This window comes from Anopheles coluzzii, chromosome 3, assembly GCF_943734685.1.
Source record: "Anopheles coluzzii chromosome 3, AcolN3, whole genome shotgun sequence".
In the NCBI taxonomy this organism is placed as follows: domain Eukaryota; kingdom Metazoa; phylum Arthropoda; class Insecta; order Diptera; family Culicidae; genus Anopheles; species Anopheles coluzzii.
The window spans coordinates 8,690,814-8,710,553 of record NC_064671.1 but is presented as its reverse complement, the minus strand read 5'-3'; the positions used below and the strand labels follow the sequence as shown (position 1 = coordinate 8,710,553).

Sequence of the window (19,740 nt, the reverse complement as noted above, 5' to 3'; positions counted from 1 at the left end):
GTTTATGAGCAGATGATAAATGTATGACAAAATATAACCAGTCATTCCACGGGAGAATTGATCCATCAGCTCTCCAACGGAATTTGAACAATTCACTTTCAAAATATTACACTCCCAGGGGGGAATAGATGGTTTTTTAGGCGACCGAATTGTTGACTCGAGGCGCTGAACTTTGGCCGTGATTGAATCAATTCCTGTCGGTAAATAATAGATAGAAAGTGGCGGAGTCATGCTTGCACGTACGTGTGTTGGCCTTTTAAATTGTAGTTGTTTTTAACGATTGAATTTTGTGTTGCTCCATGCCGTTTTCTACAGATTTTTTGGACTTTTACCATGGGTTGTGGAATGGTTTTTAGTGGATTTTCTTAAAAGTTATTGATCTGTTTTGGATTTTCTCAACCACTCTTAGCATTCAAAAGGTTTATTGTTCATCTAAAATTGTACTTTCATAAGCAAAGCGGCATAGAACTGCCAATGTCATTGCCATCAGTTTGTTAAATGAGGTGTCTAGATGAAAATGTCTAATATATGCACCCCTGTGTCCTCGTGTACTTGCGCAATTGTTTTAATTATTCAAATGATTTTTATATCTGTCTTTGGTGTAAGGATATTATCCACTGTTAAGGATACTGCGTCAGGATTTACTTACAGTTTATTTTTAGCCTACCGATTCGAACACTGATTCGCAGAAGTTTTGTGCACTACCTACCTACCACTCTCAGCTGATGCGGTTCAGGACAATATAATCCCTTTAAGTTGCGCATGGTCAGTCAGGCAAGGCTCATCCTTTCCCTTCGGGGAGGACTATAAAACGTTGCGCTATCGCTTTCGGAGGTCATCAGTGGCGTGCCAGTCTGCTTACCGTTAGCACCGGGTAACAAGGATGAGTTCGGGCTCCTAACAAGCGCACCAAAGCAACAGAGTTTGCCCGACGGGCCCATTACCGTCTGCTAGTCACTATAAGGATAATTCTGTACGTTTTCCGCATCAGGTAGAACTCGGTGGTGGTGATCCAACAGAGCGCCGTCGGTTGTGTGGCTGCGGAACTCGGTAGTTTGGAAACGAAAATGTCATGGCTTCGCTTCGTGTCGGTTATGTTCTGTGCGTTCATGCTGGTGAAGGCGCGCGAAACCTGGCAGAAACCGGGATGCCATAAAGTGGGTGAGTGTGCTGTTGGGTGGGTTGTGTTGGCTCCGCACTAGCAGTAGCTGTTAATGTACACGTACGCTTCGCCATTTGCAGGACACACGCGAAAGATAAGCATCCCGGATTGTGTCGAGTTTACCATCACGACCAATGCGTGCCGCGGGTTCTGTGAATCGTTCGCCGTACCCTCGGCACCGTTTGCACTGGTAGGCCACAAACCACCGCAACCGGTGACGTCCGTCGGTCAGTGCTGCAACATCATGGAAACGGAGGACGTGCGGGTGCGTGTGCTGTGCATCAACGGCATCCGGAATCTGACGTTCAAATCGGCCACCAACTGCTCCTGCTACCATTGCAAAAAGGATTAATTAGGGCTGGAGCGGTCCGGGTGGACCGCCAAGCGCTCGCTCGTTGTGAGCATGTGAGCAGCGTGCGTGTTCCCGCGTGCGACACACGTGCGTTTTATTTACCTCTGAGCCACTTGCTTGGAACCGACAAAGGGAAAGGTTTCGCATACAGCTGCTGCTACTAGTGCTCTACTGGATAGTGTACAAAACAATATTACATGATGCTATATACATATACATACCGCTGGATAAAAATGAAACTATGAGAAAGTTGTAGTTAATCACAAAACCTGGCGTAATCATTGATTCGTCCGAAAAAAAGGCGACGGTGCTTACTTGCATGACAGTAACGGGTTTTGTTCGAAATATTTCAACGGTTTGAATTTGACCCTCGCTCGAAACGTCAAAAGCGAGGGAAATTTGCACCGATTGACAGCTCTCTCAGCTGTCAGTTCCACAATAACAAAATAATGCGTGTTATTTTCGGCTGATTGCCGCATATTGTGCACTAAATTTACTTTAAAAATGACGAAAAAGAAGCCTTTGGGTAAGGCATTGTTCAAGAACTTTTAGAAACAAAGAACCTGTAATAATCCTTTCCCCATTTTAGGAGTTGGGTTGAGCCGAGATGAGCGAATGCTGATCGTGGTGGGTGAAATCATCCAGGAGCTGCTGAAAGCGCACCACGAAGGCAAGGACGTGAATCTGAACCGGCTGAAAACGCGCATCTCTTCCAACTATGGGTTAGAGTCGGCACCGCGGCTGGTCGACATCATAGCGGCCGTTCCGCACGAGGCCAAATCCATTCTTTTGCCGAAGCTACGCGCGAAACCGATCCGGACGGCGAGTGGTGTAAGTGGAGCTGCGGTATGTCGCTCTAATGGCCTCTGCTCACACGACTTCTTGCTTTGTACCCTCAGATTGCAGTGGTTGCCGTTATGTGCAAACCACACCGCTGTCCGCACATCAACATGACGGGCAACATTTGCGTGTATTGTCCCGGCGGTCCGGACAGTGATTTCGAGTACTCGACGCAAAGCTACACCGGGTACGAACCGACCTCGATGCGGGCGATTCGGGCACGCTACCACCCGTTCCTGCAGACCCGGCACCGAGTGGAGCAGCTGAAGCAGCTGGGCCACTCGGTCGACAAGGTGGAGTTTATTGTGATGGGAGGGACGTTCATGTGCCTGCCGGAGGACTATCGCGATTTCTTCATTCGCAACCTGCACGACGCACTGTCCGGCCATACCAGCTCGAGTGTGGCGGAAGCGGTCAAGTATTCGGAAAAATCGCACACCAAGTGCATAGGTATCACGATCGAAACGCGGCCGGATTACTGTCTCAAGCGGCACCTGTCCGATTTGCTGTCGTACGGATGCACCCGGCTCGAGATTGGCGTGCAGTCGGTGTACGAGGATGTGGCGCGGGACACCAACCGCGGCCACACGGTGAAGGCCACGTGCGAAAGTTTCCAGATGTCGAAGGACGCCGGCTTCAAGGTGGTTTCACACATGATGCCCGACCTGCCAAACGTGGACATCGAGCGGGATATTGAGCAGTTTATAGAGTTTTTCGAAAACCCCGACTTCCGCGCGGATGGGCTGAAAATCTATCCCACGCTGGTAATCCGCGGCACGGGCCTTTACGAGCTGTGGAAAACGGGACGGTACAAGAGCTACCCACCGTCGACGCTGGTCGATTTGGTGGCGAAAATATTGGCCCTGGTGCCACCGTGGACCCGGGTGTACCGTGTGCAGCGTGACATCCCGATGCCGCTCGTTACGTCGGGCGTTGAGCATGGGAATTTGCGCGAGCTGGCCCTGGCGCGCATGAAGGATCTCGGCACGGACTGTCGTGACGTGAGGACGCGCGAGGTTGGCATCCAGGAAATTCACAACAAGGTCCGACCGGATCAGGTTGAGCTGATTCGGCGGGACTACGTGGCGAACGGAGGGTGGGAAACGTTCCTATCGTACGAAGACCCGAAGCAGGACATTCTGGTGGGACTGTTGCGGTTGCGCAAATGCTCACCGGACACGTTCCGCCCGGAGCTGGTCGATAGCTGTTCGATTGTTCGGGAGCTGCACGTGTACGGGTCCGTAGTGCCGGTGAATGCACGTGATCCGACGAAATTCCAGCATCAAGGCTTTGGCATGCTGCTGATGGAGGAAGCGGAACGTATCGCCCGGGAAGAGCACGGCAGTAAGAAGCTGGCGGTTATATCGGGCGTTGGAACGAGGAATTACTATCGCAAGATTGGGTACGAGCTCGATGGACCGTACATGTCTAAGATGTTGTAAGACAACAATTCCGAAATGAATTCAGGACACAAATAAAGTGTTTCAATTAACATTTTCATACGTGTTTAATTTCACAGTTCAACAGTTCAATAGTTCATAATTAATTTCTACACAACAGAAGGGGGAAACGATTCGTTTCCCAAGGGGTCGTTCAAAGCAACGCTTTTGGTACGCAAATTGCTTCAACGAAGTTGTCATAGGCGAGATACGCTTGCAACAGTTCCGCCGTGGTTGTACAGGCACCTCCGTTGCTATGGAGCTGTCCCAGCAGCCACAGGAATTCCTTGCACACGGGAAGCATCTCCTCCTTGGCACAGTCGTTAAAGAGCAGTGAAAGCTTCAGCACGCTCTTCTGCAGCTGATAGCGAAGGATTTCTTCCACCTGCCGTGTGCCGGCGGAAGCCTGGTAAGCAAGTATACGTATCGAGAGTAGAATAGAGGCCGCGTGTGTTGGAAGATGAAGGTCGTGTACGCTGAAGAGAAAGTCCAGACATTGCCGAATAATCGACGACGACGAGTCATGACAGACCAGCTCCGAGCTGGATAGACCGTAACATTTGTACAGCAATCGGAGACTGCTTGGATGCAGCTGCCTTCCGACGAAGCATTGCACGATTTGTGTGAGTGTTGCAGGTTCAATTCTGTTGCGGAAGAACGGAAAAAGATGGATTAGAACACACAAACAAAAAAGCGAATTGCTCAGGTATGTACCATACCAGCATACTTACTCCTGCTCGTAGTTGAGTGCTAATTCTAACGTTAAAATAATATCATCCGCCGCTTCCTGCTCGGTCACCGACGACAGCAATCGGACCAGCACCACCACCAGCCCCTGCGAGAACAGCAGCTTGCTTCCTTTCGGGCTCGAGCCGACGATGTTTTGCAGCGTCCAAAAGCACGTCTCCTGCAATGGCCGACAGTTGGGATTTTCCGCCAGCGCTATCAGGTAGGTGCCGGCAAAGTTGGCTATCTTTTCGCAGCACACATCGTCCCCGAGCGACAGATTGCACAGACACTCGGCCGCCAGCAGTTGCAGGTTGTAGTCGTGCCCGGTCAGCTCCTTCACTATCACGTTGATCGCACCGGTGGTGCGGATAAAGTGGGCAATGTTTTCCCGGCTCTGCTGGAACCCGTAGCTAAGCCGCACCAGGTCCAACGGATCGCAGCGCTTTCGGCGCTTGATACGACCCGCCAGTCCCTTGATTTCCTGCTCCGTAATGTGCTCGATCACACCGATCGAGTGTTCCAGCTCGCCCAGACCGGCCCGGTTGCGGTCGAGCTCCTTTTTGCGGTGCGTCTTTTGGCCCCATTTTAGCTCGTACCGTTTCTGGATGCGAATTTGTTCGAGCGGGGAGGACTGGTTCATTTTGTGTTTCTGGGCAACTGGTTTTGCCGCACAAAAGGGCGACTCTGTTTTGCCCAGCTGCCAAAAAATAGTCAGCTGCTCGAACCAGAGCTGCTCGAAAGAAACGAGGAGATAGAATTTACAGTGTAAGAAGAACTCGAAAAGTGAGTTTGAAAAGGTGGTTTGAATTTGTTTCCGTTTTTTTAATCGAAGTTTTTGCAGAAAAATGCACTTATACACTTTTGATTATTGAAAACATTACAATAGTGTATAAAATTGAAAAAAATACTTACCTAAAAAAATACTTTAAAATACATACTCAATACTTACAGCGTAAATAGAGGACTGCGTCGTATGGTATTATCAGAATACTGGTCGATAACTGGCGGGATTATTTTTTGCACATAAGATAGCATATTAAGATGCATATTAAGATGCATATTAAGATAGCGAGCACAGTCTTTAGATGCATACAAGAAAGTTTTTTTTTCAAATCTAAACATATTTGAGTTTCTCAAACAAGTACTGTTCAGATCCAAGAGATTCGTTCCAAGTTTTCCACAGAAGAGTTGTGGTTTTTATAAGTTCCGCATCTCGTTGGCAAATTTCCGGGCAACGTACGAGAATTCACATTTTCGTGTTGATCAGTCGGTCGAACTTTAATGATAAGAATGCTTCTCGGGCAGTTGTGGGAACGCCAACATGTCTACTGTAAAAAGGCACTCGTATGTTCTCGACCCGCAATGCAATGCTGATAAGCACTTCTTTCAAAGTCTTCTTTGAAATGCTTCTACACCATCCGGTCACTATACAATAAAGCCATATAAGCTGTTTGTGTAATTTAATGCTTTTTCTATGAAGCGTTTGGTGCTTGTACACGATGAACATTTTAAAAGTGGTCGTGCTCTTAATGTTTGCGTTGTTTTCAATGTTTTCGTTCTCGGGGTTTGCATATGAACTGTTAGCAACCAAGCTGGAATATCTGCAGAATAAGCTGATCCAGATAGGTTACGCGAAAGAGCAAGATCGCGAATCCATTAACCAGAAGCTGTTTGGAGTTCCTGATACCATCAATCAGCTGAGTCGGATGATAAGTTATAATCACACCACACTGCTGACACAGTCGAATAAAATGCCCGTCGTACAGGCTTGTTTGCGGTTTGGTTATTTATGAATGATTGGTTTAGCATTTGCTGGAGAGTCATTCCTGAGGATTAAAGGCTCCGTCCATCCGAGATTACAATCCTTGCGGGGGCTGGTTTTTAATGAAACCAGCTAACACTAATAACTACGGGTACTTAAACGTCGCACATTAAATGTGCAGAAAATATTTAAAACCACTAGAAGTTAAAACTAAAACGCGAGATGCGCTCCGGCAGCGCCGGGCGCTCTGCTAGCAACCTCTTGCTTGGTCGGCTGTGCAACACACACTGAACCAATGGTGCTTCGTGTTTGAAATTTGAACTGAATTTTTAAGAATAGCAGGGATCTACAACATTATCATTACTTTTTGCTCTACCAACTGTCTTGCCACAGGCTGATAACCAATCGCTCTGTTGTTTCTTTTTTAATCGTTAAGAGAAACAACTAAGCAATGGTAAAGAAAAAAATATTAAACAAAAACTTCGTAAAATGAAATGTAGAATAATCAATCATGATATTGATAGAATGAGTTATTTGGATTTTTTATGGAGATAGAAAGCACTCAAGCATCTATTGCGATGGAGAGACGAATAAACCAAATCAGCCCAAACTCTATAAAAATAGAACAAAAAAGATAACATGCATTCTGATGTCCGAGGTCTTCAAACTTTTGAAGTGTGCATTTTTTATAGCATGCTGGCTACATTCGCCTCTTTTACACAAGGCCGAATGATTCTATTTAATCAATTGTTTGTTATTTCATAACACATTGATAAGTCACGATGGCAATATTTACATCTGCGGTTGTTCAAAATGAATAATTTGTTTGACCTTTTGATGCTTTTTAATAGGGACGCGAGCAACAAAATCATGGTTAACAGTCAACGTGTATGGCCCCGTGATACGATGAACTGCGAAACGGCGAACCAGATAAGTCATACAGTACAAAAAAAAAAAATACACCATTTCATTTCATCATCATTGGGCGTTTTATTTTTCACATATCAATTCGTAACACACTTCTCTGTACCGCCTGCCACCACATGCCAATTTAATGATTTACGCGTTCTATATACCGTCATTCCTCAGTTTATGCATCTGTTTTGCGACTTGCAATCGCAACATTCGTTACTTATTGGCCTCTTCCCGTTCTGCTGTTCCGCTTCACGCTTTTCGCTAACGCTAGTTTGAAACTTAAAGTGGGTTTGTGGTTGTTTTTTTTATTTCCTTTTTCTCGCCATTTTTTATACAATTTATACAGCACTAATTATTAAGTTAAACAACGTGGATGTTTTCTTTTTTTTCTGTGTGGTTTGTTTTCTCTGCTTTCGGAATATTCTAAACTTTCCTAAGATTATCATACTCAATATCGGTATTATTTGTTATATTTATGTTTCCGTACGAACTATATGCTCTTTTCGATTCTTTCATTGTTTTTTTTTTGTTTGTGCTAGTTGATGTTTTTGCATGCCTTCTTCTCGGCTGGTTGTTTGATTGTTTTCCGTTTTCCGTTTTCCACCATCGCGTGCTACAACATACAATCCTAAAATTATTATTATGATTTGGTTGAATAGATGCTGCGCCCACAGTCCGCCCGGAGTTTTCGTGTTCGCACGCTTGCGGGGTGGCAATTATTTAGCACTACTTAATAATAACTTCAATTAGGTTTCCATTTTTGAACTGCGCACCTTAATGCAAGGTGTTAGTTGGGTTTTTTTGTTGTTTGGTTTGCCTCATTGGGATGGCGTTGCGCACTTCCAATCCCCATGCATACGATTACACAACTGCTAATTAACGTACTACAATAACATCCGGCTTTATTTGTTGGTTTTGCAAAATTTGAATGTGTTCAACGGCTAAACAATTAGTAGTGTTGGTTTGGGATGCCAAACCGGCAAGCAGGCGGGCGCATACGCCCACAAAGACGATGCTGTCTGTTTGGAGTGTTTTGTTGGGGCGTGTCGTGTGTCACGTTTGTTACAATTAGTCGCTTTATCATCCTACTCAATAACGATTCAAGCCTTCGTACATAGGAGCTGTGTGGATTTCGGCCTATTGATTGTACCGGGGAGTTGCTGAACGTCTACTTGCTTGTCTATCAATGGTTTGCTTTCCGCATTCCGCATGCTCTATTCACGTAAGCTTCATACACACAAGTAACAATGTCGAGTAATGGGTTGCAGTGTCCGTGCTTTGCGTGGTATTGAGCACTGTTTGCAGTTGTATGCTGACCGAAAAAAAAAATGAAGCCTTTTAACGATTGGGTGTATTAAGCTAAACGTTCTGCTCCTTAGTCTACTAAATCGTCAACATATATACCGCACATTCCCTGGTACCGTCGTATGCTATCAATTCAATACTTGTTGAGAACTCTACCGACCTATTAATCTTATCATGCTTATGGGCGTCAGGGCGTTTGCTACTGTCTGAGTTTGCTTATTCGTACCATTTTCCCTGGCGAGTGTGTCTATTTAATTGCAAAAGTTTATCCTTTTTTACGTTTTCATTCACCTTTCCCTTTCTGACGGATTGTAAGCTCAGTTGTGTATTGTTACATTTTAGTGCTAGATTCTTTTACACAAATTGTCTGTCACTAATGGTAATTGCAAAGTCCGTCAACTAATTCTGCAGCATTTGAATCAACGTTGAGCGCAAACAGTGGGTTGCGATGAGAGCTAGAAACATAATGCAAACTGCATAGAAGAAGCGCAGGATGGGGTGGTTCGTGATTAAAATGTCTGACATTTCAACAGTGTTATTTATTGTTTCTCTTTAATATATTGTTATATACTGCGAGATTTGTTTTTGTTTTTGTTTTGGGTTTGCTTCGTTTATCGTTTAACTGATGCGTGAATCTCAAAACGTTCGGAACTGTTTGTCATATAGTAATGACTTACTCTTCCATTATTATAACATCCGTATAACAATTTTACTTAGTGTGTTGTTCCATCTGTTATACTTATGGGGTTTGGTTTACTATCGCACATGAAGTGTTATACTGTGTTTTGTTTGTTTTCATTTTTTTTGTAAATTTGCATTTTACTCGTTCAACTCTATTTTAGTACTGCTTGCTAGATATGTTTCATACGACTTACATGCAAATGGGTACGCATTCGGGCATTGAGTTAATAAACGCGGAACTTCTTCTCTATTAACTGGTAAATGTGTTGAGCTCAGTCAGTAGTAAGTGATTCGCCCCTATTTTCTGTTCAACCTGTGTTTCTGGACAACCTGTGTGTAGTAATGCGCATCGAGAGTGCTAAGACATAGAGAGCCTTTTCTTGTTCGGCTGTTCTATACGCTTTTTGGCTACTGTTTACATGTTTTTTTTTTTGATAGATAATCGGAACGGACAACAAGGAGCGGAACAAAGTAGAGCATACTGTGCCAAGAGCGGCACCAGAGGTATATATATTCATCAGTAGGTTGACAATCGAGCGTTCACCGTGGTGGATGTACACAGAGCGGCGCTACACGAGGACACGAAGACTACAGACAAACAAAACCGAGTCATTTCTATCACAAATCCTTGTCTAAGACACGCAGCTCAACCCCTTTTTTCTCCTACGGTTTCTGGCGCTCTGGAGAAGCATTTAGAGAGATTGGCTGCGGAGTGCTAGAATCCCATTTCCCATCCTTCAAACGGTACGCATCAGACCGTTTCATTTTTGCATACGCAAGCCTAGCTCAAAGCATTTGTTACAATTTTATATTGGTATTTTATTCTACACTCTATTTAAAGCTACTGCATTGATTTATTTATGTTTTTTCTTCTTCTAGTTATCGGTGTGTGTGTTATTCTCTCTCTCCATCTCTCTTCAATTTAGCATTCAATTTGGAAATGTTGATGATACAGTTTCGATTTAGCTGAGTATACTTCTCAGTAATTAATGTTTTGTTCGAGCCAACTTGCTTTTATACATTTTATTTTGGCTGTTGAAATTAGTTTGTATTGATTTTTCTGAAAATGATAGTGTATTTATTGAAGTTTAAATAAAATAGCCCTCCTTTTATGACAATTCTTTCGCACGTAACATTGCCTCTATTCTATTTATGGTTTTGTCTTGGAACACTTCCTATTTTGTTTATGAATTCTAGCTAAGTATCAATCGCGTCCTTCGAAGCAGTTAACAATTTTGAAAACATTCCTATCACCAGCTAGCTTGCAACTTACAACTTTCGATAAAAAAGGAATAATACGAGAAGAATTCACTGGGATAATAGATGTGCTTAACAAGACAACAAAATTGTTGTAAAAATAACAAACATATTTTCAAAATTAACGTAACATTTTCAATTTCAAAGAGACGTATACTTTAGAAAGGAAAATAACATGACAATTGAATATTCTAGTTCTTGTAACGACAGTAGCCACTGTCACTGGTATGTTCAATAACACGCCAACCATTGTTTTTAGTACAGTTGTTTTTCCCAGAGATACTGGCTGATCGTTCCGACAGAAAATAAAAATACAATTTGTTACAGTTTTTTTTGTTCGGCTCATCTAATTCGCTCACTAAAAGTCCCATATCAGCAAAGAGAGACTAAGTGTTGTTGTGCAATCATAAGTACAGCACGATGCGCAGCTAAGACAATAGCCACACTACCACTAGCAGAGAAACCAGTAATGATGCACCTAGCAACAATTATTAGTGGCGATAGTGGATCTGTTCCTCGACTCTACCCGTACGAGTCTTCCGGGGGGAGATTTTGAATCCCCGCTTTGAAATCTCATTAAAAGTATGACACACGCAGCTGTACTATTGTGCACGTATGGCAGCTACTTCATAGTACACAGTGATCAGTGACAGTAAGTAGTATGCGGTAGCTAGTTGCAGCAGCAGTGCACTACTAACCCACCGCCCAATAAACAGCTAGTGTACCTAGAGCTCTAAACGTTACGACGGTAAAATAAGACAAGTGTTATTTGTTGCCACTCTCTCTTTCTCTCTCTTTCTTTCTCTCTTCTCCCGCCTGCATGTGCTTCCTTTATACTCGAAATTGACATTCTGATTATCAATCGTTACAACGTTTTCTGCTAATTCTCCTATTTCAGCACCTGTTTTTAGATTGAGCTGTCACACTAATCGTTGCGTGTTGCTTTCGCATGACGTTTTTGTAGAGATTAATTTCCCCGGCCCCGCATTTTGCAGCAACATACGGACACACAGTAATACCCGCACAAACACACACACACGCGCACACAGACACACGCACACAAACGTACACAAACATTATCTCCTAGCTCAGTTAAAACAGATTTGGTCTTTCACAGTTCAACTCCGAAGGCAACATAGAATTTAGTGTATATAGTGTACACCGAGTTTTATTTGCTTTTGTGTATGCTTTCAGCTTTCCACCACCATCCCGCTCCTGCTCTCGATAGTGTGCTTTCCAATTGTAAAATTCTTATCTTTACTCATTACCTTATTGATTGGATTGATTGATTGATTGATTGATTGGTTGGTAGATTGGATGATTGTTTAATTTTCTTCGCTTTTAGTTTTTTTGCCATATTGAAATGTTTTGTTCCGCTCTGTTTTGCTGATGATTTTGTTTCATTTCAAAGTTTTCGTTTGGTCTATTTGCTTCCTTCTAAATGTTTTGCTTTCCTTAATATCATGTTCGTCTTGCTTTTAAATTCATCTTCCCTTCCTAATTTGATGTTCGCTTTCGTTTTCAACCTTTCCCGTTTGTTATTATTTCAAACCTTTAAATGCATTTGGTATTATTCTTTTCTATTCCCTTTTAAATTGTGTCGAAACAGAGAAATTCAAAGAAGAAGTAATTTAACACAAAAAGGATGTAATATGTAAGGGAAGAAGATTTATAAAATTTTAATACTTTTGCTACCACTCGCCAATTCTTCGTTGATTCCTCTGAAAGCCCACAAACGTTGGTTTATACAGTGCCTTTCGCAAACACACAGTTCAAACTAACACCACACGCTCCTTCCGAAAGCTCTGTTCATCAGGCAGCAAGTAATCGGAAAATAATGTTGTTCTTGGAGGCGACATTCAACTCTTGTCCTTTACCTTCCACGAACTTTGTGGCCGCACCGAACGCGACAGCGACCGGGTTGTGAAGGTGGCGTTAAAAACCATGAGCACAATTTAATTTTCAATTACCATCTACCCGGAAATGTTTATTTACCACGCTATCAACAGTTACACGAAAATCGTGATTAACTTTCCTGCACGTGTTTTTCTCTTCTCCGCTCTGCAGACGGCTTGACTGCGGGGAGGCAGCGGATAGAAAACAAGGAAATTGTACGAAGCGCCAATGGGGGTGTGGTGGGCATGGGCCGCTCCAAGAAGTAGGGACGAGAAAGTTTGGAAAATTCTATGAAAATGCATACCAGTTCCTTCGTTGTTGTCGGTGATTTCGCAGTGCTCATTGCAAGGGAATGATTTTGCCTGAAATTGTTCTACTTTGAGATTTCTACGCTTCTACGGCTTTTCTTTGCATTGTTCTCTTGGTCGCTGTGTGCGCTATTCTGCACACGTATTGCGGAAGCGCTACAGGGTGCCTATTTGCAGCTTACACAGCTGTTGTTCGGTTTTGACCTTTTCCTTCCGAAACGCTCATTTTCTTACCGTTTCGCGCGATTCGGTGTGATTGTTGTTCTGTGCTTACAATTCATTTTTAGACCGTACATCTTACTGTTCCGGCGCGTGGCTTATCCAATCATGCACACATACACACAAACTCATTCAAACGCTTGAACATCTTTTCCAACCGTAGGACGCAAGTTTGAGGGCCGCTTGCTTACTGTCGACTGGCGCTCACAGTCTCATGAATATTTAAATTGCGTCAAGCTTTCTGACGAGCTTCGGTTTCCTGCTACTTTCCTGCTGCACTGTTGTTTTTTTTGTTGGTTTGTTCTATGGTTTCTGTTTTGTCCCGTTCACGAGCAAAATCCTCCTTTTCGTACCGTGTGTCTCTGTTAGTTTTCAATTCCTGTAGCATTTTCTTGGACGCCCCTGTCCCGAAAAGCCTCGGCCAGAGTTTTCAATTTCACAATTTAGGTTAAACATTTATTCGTTTCTTTACATTCGCACCGGCCTTTTTCCGCCGTCAAACTGTTCTCCACAACCCGCGGCAAGACCATGGAAGAGAGCATGTGTGTGTGTGTGTTTCGAATGGTGGAAAATCTGGCGACAACCAAGATGTGTGGTGCAAAAAAAACACCCAAACCTTTCTTCGAAATGGGGAATAATTGAGCAGTGAAATGAGTGCTTATGGGTGGAAATGATCGGCTAAAGAGGTTCACCATCACGGTGGCTCTGCTTTAGAGGGCTGACGACGGGTGAAAAAGAGTGTGTATGTGTAGTTTAGATGACATTTTTGCACCACCACACTGCTGCTTTGCCTTGTAACTCGGTGTACAAGAAGCACAGCGGAAGCGTACGACGACACCACTCCCGCAACTACTCTGGTAACTGCTGATTGCATTTTTGAAGGTGACAGTTGGTTTTTGTATCGACATAAAATTCTTTCATGCTTGTTTCAAACTCCCCTAAATCGACCTACTCTACGCCCGACCGTTTTTGATAGAAGATAGATTGTTTGCTGTATTGTATAGATTGTGTAGAGCTCGTTGACCTGTAGATTTATTCTCACTAGACTGATGACTATACACGACGCCGCGCTGAAGCTGCGTTTACTAATAGAATAGAACACTACGAGGGGGGTATATAGAGAGGGTTTGTATAGTAGTAGATGTGTGTTTTGCGTGCGTGTTTGATCCAAATATTATCCATATTATCCATAGTTTGCCTCCTGCTCCAGAGAATGGAACATTGGAAGCTAACTCATACACACACACACGTACACATTTCTTCAATAGGCACATAATTGCAATTACATATTTCTTTAAATATTCGATCCCATGCGTTGACGTATGTTCTTTGCCCCCCCGAATTACCGATTATCTTAATTTTGACCAATACATTATTGCTTTCCGCTTGAGACTGTACGGCTTGTGAGACGAGAGATGATACTCAGGTTGCTCTATACACAAGAGTATGTGTGGGTAAAATTATGGGAAACGAATTTGACACCAGTTTGCTGATTATGCGGCACCTATTTCATCTCCTTTTTGGCAGCTTGTCCTGCGAGAGGATTTTTTTTCTTTTAGGGAATTTTTCAAAAAAAAAAAACTTTCCTTAACTACCAAGCCGGAACAATCCTACACACATGCTACACTAAAAAACTCGTTGCTCTAAAGAGAGGGGTAACACTCCGAGGGTTTGCTTTGCTTCGTTTACGCAAAGAATCATAACTGGAAGGAATGTCCTCTGTCGCTCACTGCCGTCTTGCGGGACCGGATATTGTCATGGGAGAATTATGTGTGTGTGTGTTTTTTTTGGTTTTCCGTTTGCCACTCTTCCACAAATATATCGTCCCGATTGGTCCATTAGAGTTTTTTGAACGAGAAAATGGGTGAAAAGATGGAGAATAGTAAGAAAAAAGGAAAATGGTAGTAGCATCTACCCTAGATGAGTGATATATGTCTGTCAAATCCAAATGTCAACCCCGCAGCCATTGCTTCTTCGCCGCTAATCTAATCTACACCATTGCTGTGTTGGCAGGTTGGACCCGAAAGTGACAGCTGGTAAACGGAATTTGACAGCTCGCCCGCCCGCCTACACTATTTACTAATCGTCGCTACTAACATCAACAACAAATCAACAGCGTGAGCCCCCGGGTGCGTAGCAGCAGTCGTTTTGGGGAGGGGGGGGGGGGTTTAGTCGTTTTTGTTTCAACGAAAGTGGTCAACATCTCCAACGGCACGACTACGCGGTTGTGGGGATAGCTAGCAGCAGTTGCAGCGCGAGAGATGTGCAGTTGCAGAAGAAGTCTTGTGTGCCAGAGAGAATGAGCCGCCGTAGTAAGCTTGGAGTTTTTCTGGACGGATTGATAGATCGATCGGTGTGGGGGTGTGAGGAGGAGGGTGGTGGTGCGTTGCCGGAAGGAGCAGGTAGATGATGCTGGGTGGCAGCCGTCGTCCACAGACCGGACGCACTGGTGGACGCCCGTGACTAGAAGAGCGTTTCCTTGGACCACTTGCGCGAGGGCCCCGGAATGCAGGGATCGTTCGCCGACAGGGCTGGCGCGGACGAGGACGGATCGTCGTCCTCGTCGATCGCCAGTATCGGTAGCTCCAGAATCACAGAAGGACTTTTAATGGTGGTGTTACTGCTACTGCTACTGTTCTTAATGATAACATTAACCTCAACGCACTGCTGGTGCTGGCGGGCCGACTCGCCGGAACTGCTCGGGCGGGTGCTGCTATCCGATTCTGCGCTCCGTCTGCTGCCGCTCGGCCGATCATCGTCGGGCAGGTGCACCATTACGGTCGGTGGCGGCCCACTCGCCGTCGTCGTCGTCGTTCGCGTCCCCTTGGGAATGGCGCCGAGCGGTGACTGGCGCTGCTGCTGCTGCTGCTGCTGCAGGTTGCTACCGCCGGCGGTGTAGCTGCCACCACGACCGCTGCTGTCATTTGGTTGCTGTCTTTCGATGATTGCTTTCGTTTCGATGCGTTTCCCCACGCCAGGGCCGCTGGTGGCCGCTGGCTGGACGCCCCGCTCACCCGCCCTACCCTTGCTGCCGGAGCGATTGCTAATTGAAAGACTACTTAAGTAACTAGTATCGGTTGTTGGTTGGTGGTGCAGCTGCTGCTGCTGCCGAACGTCCAGCTCGTGCTCGAGCTCGTACACCGAACGGTCGTTGCCGCAGGGTAGCAACGTACCGCCGTCCTCCTCCTCCAGCTCGTCGCCCTGCGCCAACGTTGACTGTCGCCGGTAGAGCGAGCCGCGGCCTCCGGTTCGCTGCACGCGCTGCTGGCCACCGTGCGATTCTTCGTCCTCCTCGTACGGCATCGTCAGGCTCAGCTCGTCACTGTCCGTGCTGAACTGCTGCAGATCCTCGTCCGTGTCGGCCCCACTGTCCTCGCCAAACACCGAATCGGAACCGCCACTCTTCGGGTCCGTGTCCTGGCAGTCGATCGACGACATCTTGAAGGAACTGAGCGATGCTAGGGGGGCACGCCGCACCGCTGTGGTGCTGTGGTTAACGTTTGCGCTATTACTACTGTTGTTCGTCGCGTGCGCGGTGACGCTGCGAGGCTCGGCCACCGATCGCTGCAGCAGTATGCCACCGTTAGCTAAGCTGACGTCATCCGCCGGTCGTCCGTTGCTGTACGGGCGGGTGCCGGACGTGCTCGGCTGTGCTCGTTGTCGCGTCGGACGGTACCCGAAGCCGTCCTCTAGCCCACTGCCGACCGGATACTCCGAGATGCAGTCGATCGAGCCGTCGTCGTACGCGGGTGCGATCACTCGCGGCCCCCCCGAGGAGGTGGAGGGCTGGGGCGTCAGAAACTGGCTCGCCGATCTGCCCCGGCTCGTAGAGGGCCGGTCCGAGTCGGCACCATGGTGGTGGTGGCCCCGGTGCGCTATCCGCTCGCTTGGGCAGGGCGACGATTTGGGCGTCGCTTCGATGATGTTGATGCCGGGATAGAACGGTTCCCAGTCGGTCGTGTCGTCACGGCTCTGCTGCCGCGACGGTGACCGCGATATCGGTGGTAGCGAGGAAAGGCCGAGCGTGATGGCGGAGCATCGCCGCTCGAGGAAGGAACTCTCCGTACTGCAGCATGTCATCGCGCTGCTGCGGCGAGATTCGTTGCACTGGAAGCAGAGAGAGAGAGAGAGAGCAGGGGAAGCAATTAGCCCGTTTTGTATTAAATATGTACACACGAAAGCAGGCGGGATTATAGCTGTACCTTGTTCGGCACGGAAAGATAATTGCTCGGATAGCCAATCTCGGCCGTCGTGGTGAACTGATCGAACTCGTCGTCCGCCTCCTCGCCGTCGCTTTCGAGCACGTAATCGTCCTGGCCGAAGCTGCCGCCCATGTTGTAGGCACTGAGCACGCGCGAGGACACCGACACGCTGTTCCGGTGCCCCCGCGTACTGCTGTACGAGAAGCGGCGCGAAGGGTTGAGCAGGCTGCTGTAGCCACCGCTGATCGAGGACATTCGGCGGCCGCGGCTCAGCATCGGAGGGGCGCTAATGTTCCCGAGCGATAGTAAGCGGTCCCGCTGCAGCCCCGGGTAGTTGATGTTGAGCTCCTCCTGCAGTAACGAGAATGCCGTCGCCTCTATTGCTTCCTGTAGCTCGCGCTCCTCCTCCTCCTGTATGACGGCGGCCGCGACGGCCGCTATCGTTGGATCCTGGACGCAGAGAGAGAGAGAGAGGGGTAGAGTTTAATCAAATGTTTAAAATATTAATCAACATATTCCTGATTGCATGGCTGAGTTTGAGAGTACATTAAAGAGTTAAATTACATCTTTATGAAGCTCCCAGTTGTTTACGCAGAATTTTGTGAAAAACTTCAGGCTCGTCCAAGGAAAAGATTTCAAGAGATTTCACATTAAAGTAGCTGCAAACTTCCACTGAAACACTATTAAAAACTCGCAGCATGGTACAGCTTCCAGTCAAAAGGCAACAAGGAGTAAACTAAACAGAGCGTAATGGTTGAAACTTGCTCCAGCGATCGAGAGACCAGCTCAAGCAAGACTCAACAACAGTGCTGTGGAAACAATATGCTAATTGATGTGGTTTGGCCGACCTTTCGTTGCCTTGTTATGTCTGTTTACCTTGCAGTTGATCCCGTTTGGCTCTTGGTTCGCTAAAGGATTATATTTTTGTTGCACCAACCGGTCTTCCAACACTCTTTGCCGGAGTTTGTAAATTCAATTCGTTGTTTAGCATGTTTTGCTTTCTCGTTAGCATTTATCCAGTTACTGTTATTGCGCAAAGCACGAGTAAAGTGGATGTTTTTGAAATCTTAAAACGCAAATTTTGACAGTTTTTTTTTCTCTCCCATGGATATGCATTTTTGAGCTGATTTTTGAGCTGTAGGTCCTATTAATTATACACACCTGCATATGACCGGTCACCTACCTTGAGTGCTTTGGCCGTCGACCGCGTGCGGCTCTTGTAGATGACGAGGAACACCATTAGGCCGAAGAAACCGCCGAGCGTGGCCGCTATCCGGACGCCCGTCATCACGTCGTACGTGGCGTAAAACTCCATCCTGAGCCGCTCCCGTTCCCGGTCGACCTGCGTTTGGTTGCTGGAGAGACGAAACGACGGTAACAGGGTGGCTTGGGTGGTGTTGGTGGTGGTGGTGGCAGGCGGGGTAGGCACCGAGGTGACCGGGGGTCCAGTCTTGGTCGGTTCAGCGGGGGCGGCGTAAGTGACCGTCCGGGGCACCGAGCTCGCTTTGGCGGTAGAACTGCCACAAGAAGGGACCCACCGGCGTTACGCGTTGCCGCAACATATTAAACGGCGGAGGAGGAGTTGAAGGATTACGGGGGAAGGGGTTCGGTTGGGATGGGAAGGATGGTTACATAAACAGCACGAGCACGTAGAACACCGATTTTTTACGGAGCGGGATTTGGACGGTTTCCGAAAGGAGATTCAGAGTTTCAGAAGGAAATGAGAACCACACAAAGCGGAGGAGAAAGAGAAGAGATTTGGGAAGTGGTGGAAGAGAACAGACAGAGAGCAAGAAAGGGAAAGGAGAGAGAGAGAGAGAGAGAGAGAGAGAGAGAGAGAGAGAGAGAGAGAGAGAGAGAGAAAGAGACAGAGAAAGACATATAGAGACCGAATGACGGACAGATAGATATGGTGCAGATGATGACGAGCGTTGTAAAAGGGTCAACCTCTCTGTTCCAAGAGTTGATGGGATTTTTTGCATTTTGCTGCAGAGTGAAAGCAATTAAGGTGCGTGGTGGAACGTGAAAGCGAAACTAGCATATGTCTGAGTGTGAGAGAGCGAGAGGCAGCAAGCGTAATAAGTATGGGATGTCCGTTAGGGGGTAACTATAGCCTTGTATGTGCCGTATCTCACGCCAACCGTTGGATACTTGTCTCAATTCCGAGGTAAGCCGTGTCCGCCCATTCGCCATCTTGCGGCAAAAGATTAACATTGTCATTCAGGTGCAGGGTTTGTTTGGTCCGTCTGTTTCTTTTTTTGTTTTGTGGTCCGGTCTCGCCCGTTTCGTTGAAGTACCGGCGGGGAGATAAAAACCGGAATCATACCCTCGTTTCTCGCTTGGACATAAAGATCCGTCCTAGCAGCGCACGGGGCGTGCAGCTACGAAGAATGTCAGGTTGATGCTTTCCGCAAAACCGGACAACGCTTCCAGCTTCTGTCGTTTTTTACTGCCATTGTGATGCTTTCTCTCTTAAAAAGCGTAACAAACGTTTCGACGTTGATGATCGGCGAAGCAAACAAACGAAAAAACAAGCGCACAGAGGATCCTCATTTTTTGAAGGATGAAGCCGATTCTGCACCCACTTTTTTACAAGCGACCGTGGCGATCTCTCCGGGAGGCGGATTAAAGTGGAAAGATTTATGGGATGGTAGAACGAGCGACAGGTGACGC

The 19,740-nt window shown here is 46.4% G+C and overlaps 4 protein-coding genes across 5 annotated transcripts in view; 2 read left to right on the top strand and 2 right to left on the bottom strand.

The window, feature by feature from the left end:
• The first annotated feature begins 664 nt into the window (after positions 1-664).
• On the top strand, positions 665-1,782 carry LOC120955175 (thyrostimulin alpha-2 subunit). Its single transcript, XM_040375762.2, has 2 exons — positions 665-1,161; positions 1,243-1,782. Exons 1-2 carry the CDS (start codon positions 1,068-1,070, stop codon positions 1,512-1,514), a joined length of 366 nt encoding a protein of 121 aa, XP_040231696.2. The 5' UTR covers positions 665-1,067; the 3' UTR covers positions 1,515-1,782.
• Positions 1,783-1,909: 127 nt separating this feature from the next.
• On the top strand, positions 1,910-3,846 carry LOC120957611 (elongator complex protein 3). The gene is made up of 3 exons (XM_040379900.2): positions 1,910-2,040; positions 2,104-2,345; positions 2,414-3,846. The coding sequence occupies exons 1-3, from the start codon at positions 2,019-2,021 to the stop codon at positions 3,794-3,796; spliced, it is 1,647 nt and encodes a 548-aa protein (XP_040235834.1). The 5' UTR covers positions 1,910-2,018; the 3' UTR covers positions 3,797-3,846.
• LOC120957612 (uncharacterized) lies at positions 3,837-5,247 on the bottom strand. Its single transcript, XM_049608723.1, has 2 exons — positions 4,525-5,247; positions 3,837-4,437 (listed from the first exon to the last, which is right to left on the bottom strand). Exons 1-2 carry the CDS (start codon positions 5,160-5,162, stop codon positions 3,948-3,950), a joined length of 1,128 nt encoding a protein of 375 aa, XP_049464680.1. The 5' UTR covers positions 5,163-5,247; the 3' UTR covers positions 3,837-3,947.
• Positions 5,248-8,075: 2,828 nt separating this feature from the next.
• The window catches only part of LOC120957177 (uncharacterized), an 89,578-nt gene continuing 77,913 nt past the window's right edge, over positions 8,076-19,740 (bottom strand). For both annotated transcript variants that reach the window (XM_040379236.2, XM_049608897.1), the window contains exons 5-7: positions 18,251-18,422; positions 17,068-17,517; positions 8,076-16,972 (exon numbers count right to left, since the gene is read on the bottom strand). In XM_040379236.2, coding sequence (XP_040235170.2) covers positions 15,329-16,972; positions 17,068-17,517; positions 18,251-18,422 — 2,266 coding nt within the window. In that variant the 3' untranslated portion in view covers positions 8,076-15,328. The remainder of the gene's footprint in view (positions 16,973-17,067; positions 17,518-18,250; positions 18,423-19,740) is intronic.